Source organism: Neomonachus schauinslandi, chromosome 10 (genome assembly GCF_002201575.2).
Source record: "Neomonachus schauinslandi chromosome 10, ASM220157v2, whole genome shotgun sequence".
In the NCBI taxonomy this organism is placed as follows: Eukaryota; Metazoa; Chordata; class Mammalia; order Carnivora; family Phocidae; genus Neomonachus; species Neomonachus schauinslandi.
In genome coordinates, this window is record NC_058412.1 from 74,534,019 (window position 1) to 74,551,199 (window position 17,181).

General features: G+C 41.7%; 1 protein-coding gene across 1 annotated transcript in view; it reads right to left on the reverse strand.

Moving 5' to 3' along the window:
* SLC3A1 (solute carrier family 3 member 1) overlaps positions 1–17,181 on the reverse strand; it is a 33,609-nt gene that overhangs the window by 2,556 nt on the left and 13,872 nt on the right. Inside the window, exons 5-9 of the mRNA XM_021701133.1 lie at positions 10,453–10,572; positions 8,926–9,050; positions 7,345–7,540; positions 4,197–4,364; positions 3,240–3,356 (exon numbers count right to left, since the gene is read on the reverse strand). Of these exons, the coding sequence (XP_021556808.1) occupies positions 3,240–3,356; positions 4,197–4,364; positions 7,345–7,540; positions 8,926–9,050; positions 10,453–10,572 (726 nt within the window). The remainder of the gene's footprint in view (positions 1–3,239; positions 3,357–4,196; positions 4,365–7,344; positions 7,541–8,925; positions 9,051–10,452; positions 10,573–17,181) is intronic.

The window sequence follows — 17,181 nt, forward strand, 5'->3', positions numbered from 1 at the left end:
GACAAAATCTGACATAAGAGAGTTTTTATCTTTTAACAGGTGAATTTAATTTATATTTGTGATTACCATATGTTCAGACATAATCCTACAGCCCTTTTTTAGCTTTTATTTATAATTGTACTATTGTTTTCATCAAATTGATTTGATGTAATATTTTTCCTTCTAATGGTCTCTGAAAATTACACCCTTAAAATTGTAATGCCCATTTTAAAATATACTTTTCTTGACATTTGGAGCAATGCTGTCCAACAGAACTTCCTGCAGTGTTCAGTATCTGTGCTGTCTAAATAGTCTTAGTGGTGAATGGCTAAGAGGCAGCTCAAATCCAGAGTGCGTTACTCTGTTGCCATGCCCTGAAAAGACAGTGCTTTAGCCTGCTCGCTCACATGTTCTCTCTCTCCTGCCACTTTCCATATAGAAGTCAATCACCAGAATACCTCCTTTACCTTCTTTTACATTGTGTATCAAAAATAAAATGTAAAAAAAAGACATGACATATAAAATACAGTAAGGAAAAGAATTTAAGGATATTTTTTAAGTAATCTCTACACCCAGTGTGGGGCTTGAACTTAAAATCTTGAAATCAGGAGTCACATGCTCTACTGACTGAGCCAGCCAGCACCCCACATCATGTCTTTCTTTTAGATTCATTTTTTGTTTTCTTTGCGTTGCCGATTATTCTTTCAGAAAGTGGCTATATATGGAAAAATTGGGGTCCTTGCTTTTCTAGGTCTATATTCTTGAATGCTAATTGGAATGGATATAGGATTATAGGTTTAGAATCAAGTTTCCATCACAGCTTTAAAGATTCAAGTTCTAATGTGTTCTAGGATCCACTTGAGAAGCCAGTGCAACTCTTAATCCTTTGCTTAGGCAATCTGTTTTGGAGTTTGGTTTTGGTTTCTGCCTTTAGATAAGTATCTCTGAGTTTTCTTTATTTCTTGGATTATATGTTTCCCTCTAGTTTCTGTTCTCTTAGAGAAATACCAAAATTTTTCTCTTTACACTATTATTTGCCTTTTTACAGTGCATTCTGGGGGGAGCCTCTGGATCAGTTTTCTGGCACACTAACTAGAATTTCTATTTCAGTGTTTCACCATGTTCTACATTTCTAAAATACCTAATCACTTTCTTTTTTAAGATATTTGTCAGAGAGAGAACATGCATGAGCAGTGGGAGCGGCAGGCAGAGGGAGAAGCAGGCTCTCCACTGAGCAAGGAGCCCTAAGTGAGACTCAATCCCAGGACCCTGGGATCATGACCTGAGCCAAAGGCAGATGCTCAACCAACTGGCGCCCCACTCACTTTTTTAAAAGAATCAAGAGTCTTGACTCCATAAAACAATATACCAATAATGAAGTCTTATATTTGCTGTATCTCCTCTACTTTCTACAGTGCTAAAAGTGGTGTCCCTCATCATCTTAATTTTTCTCAAATATGGTGTGATTCTTGGTGATCCATTTACTTTTGCATTGTGATACTCCTTGTCTTCAGTTGCCTACCTCTAGTAATTATGGGAAGCTTAATTTTACTTCTTTTAGAGATTACTTAAATTCTTACCTATCTCTAGGGCTTTTATGGATGTATTTTATTAAATAGTGTTGCCTTTTTGTAACGTTTGTTACAATTCCGCATGCCTCCAGACATTACTCATGATCATTTGAAAGGCTTGGTTAATGCTATAGAAAAAACTTTTAATTTGCTTTTGCATTTTTTCCATCTTTTTTTTTTTTTAAAGATTTTATTTATTTATTTGAGACAGAGAGCACATGAGAGGGGGAAGGGTCAGAGGGAGAAGCAGGCTCCCTGCCGAGCAGGGAGCCCGATGCGGGACTCGATCCCGGGACTCCAGGATCATGACCTGAGCCAAAGGCAGTCGCTTAACCAACTGAGCCACCCAGGCGCCCTGCATTTTTCCATCTTTTGACATACATTTTTATGTAGGATTTCTTACGTATTGGACTCAAATTGGCCTATGGGAACATTTTGGACATAACAAAAATCAAGAGATGTATTAAACCTAAAACACAAATGTTAAAATACATGTTTTTGTTTTCAAGGACCTATGAATATATAAAACAAAACTAATACTATCCCAAAAGCCTCTGTGGAGTTTGGAGCAGGGAGTTGTAAGAACAGGAGGGTTTGCAAGAAGCTCGAAACAGAATAACCTGGGGAGACTGTACTTACTGTGGAGAGCATTGAGTATTGTACAGAACTGTCAAATCAATACATTGTACACCTGAAACTAATACAACATTGTATATCAACTATACTTTGGTAATTTTTTAAATACCTTGTTTTCAAAATAGTAGATTGGGGTAAGGGGAAATTTTTGCCTCTCATGGAATGCCAGTAATTTCTCTTCTCCTGGGGTAGTTTAGATCATGTTTTCCAGTGACATTTTCACTGGTACATGATTCCACCTGGAACCATTTTATATTGTTCTGGTCTAAGGAAATATACTTAGTACTTTGCCAAATTGAGCAAACAAACTTTCTAAACAGGAATGCACAGATTCCAGCAATTCCAGCTGAATTTGGCAAACTTGATCACCTGAGAACAGAAAATAGTATAGGCAAAAGCCAAAGGGTGTGTTTTTCCAGAACAGCTACTTCTAGGAATTACTCATGTCTTGGTTTCTCCAGGTGAATAGCCTTGATGGGTCTCCTTTCCTTCCTTTTGAGGACAGGAAAGGAAGACAGGTAGCTGGGCTTGTTGAAAGACCCCCATAACATTTCCTTAAGAGCTCAAAGCTCTTAGGGACACCTGGGTGGCTCAGTTGGTTAAGCGTCTGCCTTCAGCTACGGTCGTGATCCCAGGACCCTGGGATCGAGCCCTACATCGGGCTCCCTGCTCGATGAGGAGTCTGCTGCTCCCCCTGCTCCCCCCTGCTCATGTTCACTCTCTCTCTCTGTCTGAAATAAATAAAATCTTAAAAAAAAAACCTCAAAGCTCTTAAAGTCATTCCAGTGAATAGTTTTATATTCTATATGATATTTCACATGGTGCACCTCTGTACCAGTTTGTATTTTCACAAAAACATGATTTAACCGATGCTCTCTTTCACATAGACTTCTCTTAACTTCTTAAATCATGTTTTTGTGAAAATAGGATAAGTCTATGTGAAAGAGAGCATCAGTTAAAGTTTTGGGTACCCTCAGGGTGACTTGTATGTTGTCAGCATGGAAACTCATTTCCTGTTTCTGGAATCAGTATAACATTTTCATTGATACTTACATCAACATTCACAGTATGGTAATCTGAATTTGTGGGTAACCAGGTGAGACTGGCTTCAGAAAATCCAGCATTTGAACTATTGTCCCACTGCATTGGTGACTTTGAGAGGAGGGTATTCTGTGCCAAAAGAAAACAATGGTGTATTTAGTAAAAGAAATGTCATCTGGCCATGATTTACTTCATAATTATTTAATTCCCTGTATTTCTTAGTTAACACGTGTATTCATTAGCATTCGTAATGAAAAGGCTTCACACTTTCGATTGGAAAATAGTGACATCTTGAGTTTCAGTAAACTATAGTAACTGGACTTTGGTACATGCTTGGAATCTGTTGCTGCTTTTCCCTAAAAATGAGTAATGTAGGATTTCAAGATGTACCATCACCAGTTCATTCCGTGGTACAGTGATGGTGAGTTCAAGTATGCAGCATGTACAAGTAAGCCTAAATTGTATCTTCTTTTATCCAGCCTGGTTATTGCACATGAATGCACACACACAAGTTTAGGAAATGCACACCAAATATTAGGGAAATTGGATCTCCTTCACTGAAAGCTAACCATACAAATTATTACAGGTTCACCCAACAACACAATTTTGGTATCCATAGCCTCAAACAAAAAATCAGGTCTGGGGCTGTGCATTTACATTTGTCAAGATGAAAGGAAGAATCTTTTTGCTGTGTTCAAATGAAATCTAGCACTACAGACAAGCACTATAATTAATGTTCCAGACTCAAAACACAGGTTCTCAAATTCTAGTGTGCCTAAGAATCAGCTGGAAAATATCTTTAAGATGTAGATTTCTGGGCTCTACAATTCACTTGTGTGGCTTGGAAACATTTTTAAGCTCCCAAGCAAGAGAGCTAATAGTAAGAAGGAAAGCAGAGTAGTAATTTTCAGCAGTAGAATAGGAATAGTAGATTCTCTAGTTTCACGTAGTTAAATTATGTTAACTTACAACATCATAGCTTTCGTTGAGATTTGTGACTAAAATATTTCTCATTCCTATTTCTTCCCCATAGTAAGTTATGGGAGTTCCAGGGAGTGTGAAAACAAGCATGTTCATGATGTTGACATATTCTTCCCCAAAACGAGAAGTCAGCCGGGCAGTGTCCGGTCCACCGATCTGAAAGGCAGATACTTTAAGAACACAGCTCAATATACAGTTTTCTGGAAGATTTACCCTATTCCACAAAACGTTCATCGGGTAGAAAAAGTTTGCTGTGGGTACCTTGGTATCAGCAGACCTGAATTTGAGTCCCAACCCTGCTACTTACTGTGTAACTGACCAATTTACTGTCTTGGCCATTATGATTAACAAAATGGTGGTAACAAGTTACTTCACAGTGATACTGCAAATACGATAAAATTTATGAGGGTGCATATTAATATTTTCACACATTTGGATAAGAATATGGACAAGAAAGGAAACTAAAATGTTTCCCCCATAGCACAAGGAGGGAACCAGGTGGAAAGGGCAGAGGCAGGAGAGATTTCTGAGATGTGTGTGTGTCTTTTGAACTAACTATTCAGAACAAATTTTAAAGATAAATCAGCTTTTATAGAGAAATGTACAGAGTCCAAGAGGAAATTTTCTAAAGTGTTTTCTATTTTTAAATTTGGTATTTCTATGTTAAATGCTCTAATTACATATTATAATAGTACATATTATTTAGTCCTTACCACAACATAGCTTTTGTTAAGATATACCACATATACTACAACTCAATCTCATGTGCATATGCTGAGCATGGCATTTTACTATTTATTATTATAAAGTCTTACGGGGTGGGGGGGAGCCTGGGAGGGGCACCTGGCTGGCTCACTCAAGAGCATGCAACTTTGGTCTTGGGGTCATGAGTTTGAGCTGCACGTCGGATGTAAAGATTACTTAAATAAACTTTATTTTAAAAAGGGCACCTGGGTGGCTCAGGTCATGATCCCGGGGTCCTGGGATCGAGCCCCACATTGAGCTCCCTGCTCAGTGGGGGGCCTGCTTCTCCCTCTCCCATTCCCCCTGCTTGTGTTCCCTCTCTGGCTGTCTCTCTCTAAATAAAATCTTAAAAATAAAAAAAAAAATTTTAGAAAGTACTTTCACCACCTACATTACATCTTATTGCCCTCCTCCATTGTCAGGTATTTATCTCCATTTTGCAAATGATGAAACAAGCTCTCTGAGAAACTGCATCACTTATTCAAGGCAGGGTATGATGCAAAACCAGCCTCTAAGAACTTGGGTGGAAGGGCGCCTGGGTGGTTAAGTCATTAAGCGTCTGCCATGGGCTCAGGTCATGATCCCGGGGTCCTGGGATTGAGCCCCCCACATCGGGCTCTCTGCTCAGCGGGAAGCCTGCTTCTCCCTCTCCCACTCCCCCTGCTTGTGTTCCCTCTCTGTCTCTGTCAAATAAATAAATAAATAATTGGGGTGGAGGTTGAGAATAAGAATATGGTTGGGCTTGCTTTTTTTTCTTTAGATTTACTAAAACTGTCTTTACAATTATTTTTTTTATAGACCATTATAAACTATTTTTCTATTTTTATGACCAGAAAAGTCAGAGAGCCTTTATGGTTTCTCAAACTTTCTTAGAGCACTTTCCTTTTCAGAAGTGAAATCAAGAAATATTTCCACAGGTAGTTACAGCAGTGGACAGAAATCCCAGTCACCTAGGATATTGGAGACTCTCAGTATATGAAAAAACAAGTGCTAAAACTCCATTATAAAATTCTGTAATATAGGGGGCACTTGTGAATGGTAGAGGAAGGACCTCCAAAATCTCTACCATAAAAGCAAGGAGAATGCTGGCAAAAACTAAAAATCCACTGTTTCAGAACTCTGGAAACTAGCTAAAGGCTTTCAACAACCCAAGAAGTATTTATTCAAGGACAACAGCAAGCTTTGTGTCATTTTAACATGGCCTTCAACTCATGCCCCTCAGATCCAGGATAGCCTTGAAAACAGTGAAAACCAGGAGCCACTGGAGGGGCAGAGGAAGTTTAGAGTTCACCAAAAGCTCCATTTGTCACTATTTGACCTTTCTAGCACTCACTTTTAGTTGGATTTTTTTCTTTATCAGAGAAATGCCCTATCCCCAAGGTATATTTGCCAGGTAACAATCAGCAATTGTTTAACATCACACCTGCCTAAGGTGGTGTTACCAACTAGGGCTGAGCAGAGACTGACCAAAAATCTTAAAAGCTTGGGGGAGGAGGTGACCATACTGGCCTTTGAGAGTCTGACAGATTCTTGGAATCTAGAACATTGTGCAGATGCCCTGGGAAGACTTGAGAAGGCTCTAATCTCTCACCTCTAGCTAACCTTGAAACTCTGTACAAGCAGGAAATGAAGACTAAGGTAGAACTACAAACTGCCTGTCGGGGTTGAAAGCATGTGTACACACACACACTTCAGCAAAGGCTAGGAGAATAAATGGTTCAAGCGGTTTAGGAATCTTTTCCAATCATTAACTCACCAAGTGGCCACACCCAACAAAGAACACAGATTTTACAAAATTAATTCAAGAAAGTCACTGAAGAAATAAATAGCAACAACAAACACTGGGGAGGAGGAGAGAATGGGATTTCCTACGTTACTACATTATTTAAAATACCCAGTTTTCGGTAACAAAAAGGAACGCAAGACATGCAAAGAAACGGGAGTGGGGTTGGGGGGGGCGGAGAAAAAGCAGTCAGTAGAAAGTGGGGTTGAGGAAACCCAAACATTGGACTAGTGGACAAAGATTTAAATCAACTACTAACGTTCAAAGAACTAAAACTACATAATTTAAAGTGTGAGGACATTGTCTCATCAAATAGATACTATGAATAAAAAGAATATGAAGAAGAACCAGAAAGAAATTTGAGTTAAAAAACGATCACTGAAAGGAAAAGTTCACTAGACAGGCTTGACAGATTTGAACTGGCAGAGAAATCAGCAAATTTGAAGACTGAGCAATCGAGATTAGTCTGAGAACCAGAGGAAAAGAATGAAGAAAAATAACAAAAACCTGGTCAGAAGCTGGGACAAACAGACATGGCTCACTAAATAATCGCTGATTAAGGGAAAGCACACCAGCACCAGATGTGCTGACCCAGGCATGAGGACTTACCATCCAGTTAGGCCATTTTCCTTCTGGCATGTTTTCCATCCAGGATGTGATAACCTCAAACACACTGTTCCCAGAAAGAGTGTTTAGCTTACTGAGATAATTGTTGAAGGGAAAATCTGCTTCTTGAATAAAAGGCAGCCCATAGTACATCATGGTCCTGTCAATGCTCTCTCCATAGGCTTCAGTCCCCATGAACCTGGAAGAATTGGCAGGGTGCGGTGTCCTCAGGGCCTGTCAGAAGACTGGGAAGCATTCTGCAGCTGCTTCAGTCTGCTTAACTATTAACCATATCTGGTTGGGCTCACTAGGAAAAGCATAATTGAGCCAGATGGCCAAAGTAATAGCATGTTGGGTCACCTGGACAATTTCTCATTTCTCATGGACAATAAACCCAAGGACTAGCCTAATACTAGGCTATGTCTAAGAGTTAAGGAACAGTCAGTATTGTTCTTCCTAAATCTGATTAAAACTCAGTAACTTCCATGAAGACTTTATTATTCTCATCACTCCACTTAGAATCTACAGTGTATGCATATCATGTGAGGGGGTTTTCCCCAGAACCCTCTTGTATAGGAATCCCTGTAAAGTCTCACTTTATTATTGGGGTGCACTCTAGGGGGTGCCAGGCTGGCTCAGTTGGTAGAGCACGTGATTCTTGATCTCCGGGTCATGAGTCCAAGGCCCCCATTGGGTGTAGAGATTACTTAAACACTGTCAGGGAAAGACACATTAGCCTGAATGACCCACATCAATGCTGGCTTTATGTGTTTCAGGTAAGTGCATAGTAGCTGGAGCCCAGGTGTTTGTTCCAGTCCCATCTCTGCCATTACTACCTGTGTGACCACTGCCTTTGTGCTCAGTCTCCACTTCCTCATCTATAGAATGAGGATAGCAATCAGAGGACCTACTTTGAAGGAGGAGAAATTTCTTTAAATATTTCTGTTAATGCTATTGGGTGATCAATATACACATAGTAAGAGATTTACTTATTGAGTGTTTTATTATGTGTCAGTCCCTGTTTTAATTAAGTGCTTCATCTACATTATCTCATGCAGTTTCACAAAACCCTGATAGGGGTGTCGCTGTCACCTTTTAACTGATGAGAAAATGGGACTTGTGTCCGTGAACCGGTCCAAGATCACACAGCTGTTACACAGAACTCTGCCTTAGGTCCATCTGATTCCAAAGCTGTGTTAGCAAACCATTGTGATCTACTAGCAGCTTAGCTGAAACATTTGGATTCATACTGTATACTGGACACTTAACAGACCAAATAGTAATGATAAAAATAGAGTAGTTAATGGCTAAGATTTAGATTATATACTACCTTTTAAGGGATTTTCATAAAATTCCTGTGAAGTAAGTACTGTGATGGGCATTATTTTACAAAAGAAACTGAAAATCAGCAAAGTTAAGCAATATGAAAGAATATACTAGGCCCTGGCATAACCAAATTATACTACATCATAGTCATGGAGGTTTGTTAAATAGCTTGATCCTCTTGAGAATGCCTGGCTGTGAAGGATTAACTACAGGTCACACCCTACGCCTTTGAAGAACAGAAGTGTGCCCTGCAGTTACCTGTATCTCCCAGGCTCCCTGCTGTATTGGTCCATTGTCCGCCGGAAGCTCCGGACAATGTCATGCATTCCCACCTGCGTGGTGGTGAAGTCATGGTACAGCTCCCAGTAATGTGTGACTGTGTCCTTTGGAGACAGAAAAGCATGGTTGCCATCATTTTGCATGTCAGATGTCCATAGCTGGCCTTATGCCAATATAGACTGTCTCTTCAAAGGGCTCAAGCCAAGGCATGCTCAAAGATGATCCTAGGATTTTCAATGCTCACCGGGTTTTATGGCTGGAGAATAACATTCCTGACTATTATTAACTGTAAATCTAGTAAACTTTGCTGAATATCTCAACATTAATTACAAGTGTATTTAACAGAATCCTCCTCCCAAACATTTAATTCTCCTAACTGCTGCACTTAAAAGCAAACTTGCAGAGCTCATTGTTACACCTATACTTGATCTACTCACAAAATTACCATCCAAAGTGTAATAGTAAGAATAAAAAGCTAGAAGTGGTAAAGAACAACCATTTTGCCAGGGTTTCAGTAATTTTTCCTGATATTCATTCTATGCCTTCCTAGGGTTACAGTAATCTAGAATCCAAAGTTAAAAGATTCTATCTAACACAAGCCAAGGTTGTAAGTACTGGGTTGGAACATGGACAGACTAGACAGTGTAAACCTGCATTGCCATCCATTCAGTGGACCCCTTTTTAATAAGTGAACTTGCTTGCTAGATCAAGAAAAGTTTTTGGAATCTTAGGTCTCTTCCTGAAATCATTTTTTCTTTAGGTTTTTCTTGGATACCACACAAAACCTATTGTTCTCATCATTTGTCATAACTGGAAACATATGCCTCTCTTACAGCATCTCATCATAATTAGCAAGGTTACTTTGAGATTTCTTCTCCAAGGATAAGTGCTTCTCTTTGGGACTAATACATCATTCCCCACCCCTCTTCATTTTTCCTACTGGAAATAATGTGCTTTACTAACCACCCCGCCAAAAAATAGCCTTTGTTTCATGACACGGTCTTGTAATTAGTCCATGCATTGCCAACTTTCTTCAGTTAATTGCTTTGGTTTAATGAGATTAATAAGTACCCATAAATCTGTTACTCAGGACAAAAGCTAGACACTTTTAACAATTTCATTTTACTTTATAAAAAGGGCATCATGCTATATATAATTGTTTTAGGGTTTTTTCACTAAACATACAGCTAAGATTCACCCATATTGTGTATCACTGTTATTCATTTATTTTGACTGATATATAATATTCCATTGTGTAAATATACAAATCTACTATTTTGAAACCCATTTTAGGACTCCTGTCTATTTAGCCATTGAACATAGAGTGTCTGTAGAGTGATGGTCAACCGGAAGAGCACAGTGGCGTCCTGAATACTGCTTCTCATGTGTGACATGGGGGGAAAGGTGAGAACCACTGGTGTGGAACCACAAAGAGGCCAGACTGTAGAGAGAGAGACAGGATGACATTTTCAGAAAGGGGGGGAAAATAGTGCTTCAAAACCTTACCGGTATTTGAGTCTTATTCACTTGGGCTTCATCTCTCAGATGCTCTGCTTCTAGAAGGAATTTAACAGCATCGAAACTAAAGCCATCAACACCCTTTGTGAGCCAGAACTGTATAATTTCCTAAACACAAGCAAAATCCTTTGGTTACATTATCATCATAATGTTTAATAAAAGTGTGTGTCTGTAATGACTTCCCATCATAAAATGGCCGTCTCCACATACAAAACAAGCACAGCACTCACGTAGTGTATTTTTATCTGTTAGGTATAGCAGTGTCTTAAAATAACTCTCCATAACTGCATTAATGGACTCCCATACTTCCCTCAAATTTGAATTCAGAATGTTATATTTGTAATTGATGTTACGAGCACATTTGCAAAACTTAAGAGAGTCACTGAAAAGGAATGAAACCACAATGAAAGGACTCAGGAGAAGCTGAAACATACCTTCCCCCCATGCCCAGTTCCTTAAAGGTCAGTCCAAACAAAATAGCTAAGCATCAGGTCGTGAGGGGTTCTTCCACCAGACTGGGAGGTTCTAGGAGGAAAGACTGCAGCTTTCATTTCTGTTTCCCTTGCCTCCAACATAGCATCGGGTCCTTAGTGAAAGTACATATCAAGCCCGAGTAGGTCCCAACATGTTCTGATACTGTTAACAACACTAAAAGTACATGTCCCCTGGCTTCAGGGCATCTACAGAACAGTTGGGGACACATGAGACAGGAGAGGGTTACCTAATAATGCAAGGTGGGGTGTATGTAGCTCAACATCATGAAAGGAGATTCCTTTGCAGGGTGTTGGAGCTCCAAGAAGAAGAAATTTAACATGGGCAGACACGTCCGGAGAAAGAAGAGCTACAGTTCTACCTTGACCAGTGGGAGTTGATCAGGGAGTGAGATTATGAAGAACATTCTGGACTGTTTGCAGGACAGGATGGCCTAGCTCAGAGGCAGAGACTGACTTGGCCTGTATTGGGGCAGGTGGGAGGACCAAGTGACCTTGGAGAGCAAAGGGCTTAGGTCTCAGCTCCCCACCACTCCCAGCTAGCCTACTCCAGCACCAACTACAAGCTGCCCCTCTGCAAAGGGACAGTGGCTCTCCCCACGCTCCTCAGCTCATCCCTCGCCAAATGGAAGGTTTTACAGAAATGTACTTACCACATTAGAACAAACAGTCCACAATTCAAAGTACTAGAATTAAGTAGCTAATTTATGGAGGGAAGCAGCCATAGCTCCCAAAGGAAGACTATCCCCAAAATCACGTTTCCTTTGAAGTGTTCCTTTTATTTACATGTGAACATAGGGTCTCTAGAGTGCTGCAATTCAAGGGTCTCAAGAGCTTCTACAGACTACGGGCAAGGGTTAATACTGCTGAGGTCAAGTCCCTCTAAGGTGACATTTTTGAACAACAGCTTGAAAAGCGTTTTCACATCTAAGAACAGACTGCTTACAATCTTAGCATGGACACAACTGAACCAAATAACGTTAAGCTGGCTCTGCCCACCCAAAACCCACAAATTTGTTCTTACTAGCATCTTACTCTTACACCTTACTCTTATGAATACATTCATTCAATAAGTATTTGTGTTCCAACTATGGGCTAAGCCCTATAACCATAAGCAAAATACTACAGACCTGGCCCTAGGTCTCCTGAATTTATGTAGAATCCCCAAGTAGACATCAAATAGTAACGCAAAAACATTTAAATCACAGCCAGATAAAGCTTTAAAGGAATGGAACATGGTAGTACAAAAAGGTGAAATAGCAGGACTTACCCTAGAGGTCAGCACAGCTGGATGGCAGGAAGTGAGGGCGGGCCATCAGTTAGAGGTTGAGAGAGAAATTAACAGATATTAAGGTACCCTGCAGAACAGTCTCTGGCTCCAGAGGTCAGCTCAGCGTGAAGCTAACCAAGCTTTAAGCTTCAGGACCCCTCACTTACCCAGGCCCCTTCCTACCTACCTTCCTTCTCCATTCTAAATAAACACTCTAATTTTACACTATTTTAAGAAGGCCCCAAATTCTCACAAGCTTCTAACCCCCACACAACCCGGGTCCACCCCCGGGTGGCGCTAGACTTGAGGGAACACTGGAGGTGGACAGGGTGGGGGCAGGACACAAATAGCTGTAATCCACCCAAGCCACCTCTGACAAAAATGTGGGGAAACATTAAATGCCATGCCGTTATAAACATTAAGCTTTGGAGCACTGATTTCCTAGGGGGAAAAAATGTGCTTTCTTCGTGGGGTTCTTATTCCTTTTGGAAATAGCCTTGCTAACTGTTGACCCAGCCATAAAAAATAAGAAATGTGTATCCCAGCAAATGTTTCTGGCCCCGGCAGGGGTTTTTACTTTAGTCCAGTAAGAGATACTACCATTGTTTAAAGAGACAAAACAGTAAAAGCTGGATGGTTATTTTTGAGAGTCATTGTAAATGACAAATAATCCAAAATTTGCTCTTGAAAAAATATTTGCTTTGTGCTATTTATTCTCCCAACTAGGTGAGAAAGGGGAGCTCCAGATCTTAATCGTTAACCCTCTCTTTACTCCAGTTAAGCCCTCCCAGGGTGCCGGGTGCAGAAATGGGCACAAAGCCTAGTTCTGCCAGGTCTGGGTGACCCACCAAGGCACCATGGGACTCTCGGGACAGTACATTGTGTCCCCGATTCAGGTATAACTCCCATGACATCACAGAGTCCTCGTTTTTCTACCGGGCACCTTTCCATTCTTTTCTCCTTAACTCACTGCTCTGAGTAAAAAAAGGAATCAAACACTACTAATATCCAAATTCACAAAGCTTGAGGCAAACCTTTCCTTGTGAGATGACTGAAGTTACTGGGCCCATTTACCTAAAAAGCTTAGTGTGGGAAATAGAAAAGCTTTGCTCTTACATGTGGTGATCTGTAAGACATCATCTTGAAAGTGACATAAACCCTGAGGCGTCCATCTCAAGGAGGAAGGAGAAAGTGTAGGATATTTTAGAAGTACAGAGAGAAAACTATATCCCCTGTTTATAAGCAAAGGAAAGAAAACGGACCCTACTGCTGTTCAGAAATCTTGGTAAAATTGTTGGCTAACTCCCCCAGGAGCAGGGCGTGGAGGAAGGATCATGAGCTCAGGATTCTGACCCGTCCGGATACCGTCCCATCTTCCCACTGCCCATCCAGCTGCCTGACCTCACTAACCCACCTTGCGGAGTTTCTGTGAGGATCTAAAGGTATTGCAGCTAGAGTCCATTCACACATGGGTCCTTATATTACCTGATCTCTCTGCGATGTTTGACAGTGCTGACCAAACTTGTCTTCCAGAAAAACGCATATCCCTTAGCTCCCAGAGACTTGCTCCTCGTTTGCCACTTTTCTCTGTCTACTCTGCAGTCCTTTAAATATTAGCACCCTTTGGGGCTCTTACACTCCCTGTTCATTTCAGTTCACAACAGTATTTACTCATTTATCAATACATGTATTGATTATTTAACAAGTATTCAAATAACAACACAGTGACTTATATGCCTTATAGAGGTTAAAACACTTACTCCTGGGTCACCTGGGTGGCTCAGTCACTTAAGTGTCTGCCTTCAGCTCAGGTCATGATTTTGGGGTCCTGAGATCAAGCCCCGGGTCAGGCTCCTCACTCAGCAGGGAGTCTGCTTGTCTCTCTCCTGTCCCAACCCCCGCTCATGCTCTCTCTCTCTAATAAATAAATAAAATCTTTTAAAAAAAAAACAAACCCACTTCTCCCCAATCAACCCTACAACGTGTGTGCCATTACTGTCCCTATTTTACCAATGAGGGATCTGAGGCACAGGGAGAAGAAGTACCTTGATCAAGGTCATAGAGTTAGTAAGTAGCGGTGTCAGAATTGGTACTGTCTGGCACCCTTACCCATTTGCTCTGCTTTCTCCTCCAAACCTGCCCCACCCCTTCTCCAGAGTCATTGACTTCCAAACTGCAAACGGAAAATGATTTCCCTAAAACCTTGTAAAGCCAAATCCTCACCACAGTCTTGCCTCGTCCCCCTATAGTCTCATCGAGCTAGCTCCCTCTCCATATACCATGTCCCAGCTATATGGGACAACTCCGAGCACCACCAGTGTGCCATGATCCATGCCTTCCCTCTGCTTGAAACCCTCTGACCCAAGCCTCTTCGCTTGGCTCAGTCCTACTTATCCATTGGGCATCATTACATCCCTGCTCTCTCCCACTCATGTCTAGGTTAGCTGCCTGCCCTGTGTACTCCTACCTCCTACGATCACGACCACTCAGTACACTTTACTGTAATTGTCTATTTCATTGTCTACCTCCCCCCTTGGGATATAAGCCCCAAGATGGCTACAACATGTGTCTAGCTTACCAACCACCATACCCCTGGCATGTGGTCAATACCGAATACATACTGTTTAATGAATTAAGGATTTATACTAAAGTGCCTGGCATATATGAGATGCAATAAATGGCACAGTGATTATCATCAAGCACAGAGCTGGTTTATTAAGCAGGTAGTGAGTCAATTTTATTATGGATAGAGCTGCCAACACTGTGCTCAGTAGGAGCAGAGTTGACATTTACAGCCTGGATTCCATCTTAAGCCACGAGGTGGGGGGGGGGCAACTGGGCTCCCTGTCCCCAGCTGCTATGAACAAACTAACTCCCCAGGATCCCACACTCCACGGCTCAACATTTCCACGTGGCGGGATCAGGGTCACACGGACACAGTTCCGGCAGAAGGCTGGGCTATCTGGAGTCTTTTTCCTGCTAACCCAATTGGTCACTTCTCTTCTCTGGACTTCAGTTCCTTCATTTGTCAAATAAGGGATTTGAGGGCAAGTAAAAACCAAAGTGATTACAAAATACTATACAAACGAAAGCCCCCACCTTCTCCAAGAAGGCTTCTAGAATTCTCTAGGTAAACACATTCAAGCCCTGAGAGATTCAGGGCAGAGCCAACTCCCCTGAAGGCCACTGCAAGGGGGAGTACAGAGAGGAGGGTGCTCTGTGCTGTGTGTCCCCTGCATTCCAGCCTCCCACTGTGCAGATAATCTGAAATCTGATGGGAGCCAGGAGCAAGAAGTCTCCATGAGTACAAACTGGTATGCAAGCAGGAGTCATTCCAAATGCCTCCCCCACCACAAACTCTCTGGGTTGCAAATTATTAACCTGCTTAGCTCTCCTGCAGGGATAAGAGCTAGTGGGGGGTAGAAGGGTGTTGGAAAGTCCCCTTCATGCCAAAAGCCTTTTCAGGAGCAAAGAGCCTTCCCTTACAGCTTCTCGGCCCTTCTCATTTAACTTCTTTTTTTTTTTCTTTTTTTAAAGATTTTATTTATTTATTTGACAGAGAGAGACACAGCGAGAGAGGGAACACAAGCAGGGGGAGTGGGAGAGGGAGAAGCAGGCTTCCCGCGGAGCAGGGAGCCCGATGTGGGGCTCGATACCAGGACCCTGGGATCATGACCTGAGCCAAAGGCAGACGCTTAACGACCGAGCCACCCAGGCGCCCCTTCTTATTTACTTCTAATAACAAATCTACACCAGCCTTGCCAAAATGTCCAACCTTCAACTGGAGGCACTAATGATTCATCCCAGGAGGAAACTCATCCTGTTGAAACTAGTAAATAAGGCTCCTGTTCACACACTCCAGAACAGGTGGATTAGTCAAAATAATAATTAGTGTATTGGCTGGCACATTTTGCCAAAATTTATCACTCTCGTCTGAACATCTCCAGACAATCCATCACTGTCGCCACAAGGAGCCTGGAGAAATCCACTGGCTGATAAACCAACTGGATTATACGCACATTTATGAATTTCCAACTGAACCCCCTTGAAAAGACTGTGTAGGAAGGGACGCCTGAGTGGCTCAGTTGGTTAAGCGGCTGCCTTCGGCTCAGGTCATGATCCTGGAGTCTCTGGATCGAGTCCCACATCGGGCTCCCTGCTCGGCAGGGAGTCTGCTCCCTCTGACCCTCCCCCTTCTCATGTGCTCTCTCTCTCATTCTCTCTCTCTCTCTCTCTAATAAAAAAAAAAATCTTAAAAAAAAAAAAGACTGTGTAGGAAAAGTGAAGCACAGAGACAGTACCAGCTTTGCCTCAAGTCAGAAGTGGTCTTGTGGGTAAGAGCGTGGACTCTGGGTTTGAATCCTGCTGTCACTCTGCAGGGGGGTGGCTTTCCCCCTTTAAGCCTCAGCTTCCTTCTCTGTAAAATGGTCCTGCTATCTCCTAAGTTAGGTGTGGTCTGAGCATTAAATGAGATGATCTGGGTAGAGCACTTGGCACAAAGTTAATGCCCAAGAAGTGTGTGAGGGCAGGTCAGGGGGGAGGTGCAGGTCAGGGTGTGTAAATGATCTTTGGTGATGGAGAAAAGAGTCCACACTCCACCAAAGACATTTAAAACCAACCCCTAGTTAGTAACTGTGTCTATCACCCTCCACCACTCCCCAACCCCAATGAGATAAGGCTGCCCTGACAAGGTGCCTACTTCTAGAACAGATCCCAAAGCAATTCATCTAAATTCTGAGAAACATCAAACATGTATAGTAAAAACAGCCTTAAAACTAAGGAGTCTACAGGAATATATTTAACAAAAGACATGCAAGACTTGTACCCTGAAAACTACAATACAGTGTTGAAAGAAACCAAAGACCTAAACAAGTGGCAAGACATCCTGTGGTCCTGGATCAAAAGACAACATTGTTAAAGCAGCAATACTCCTGCTCGCTGCGGCAGCACATATAA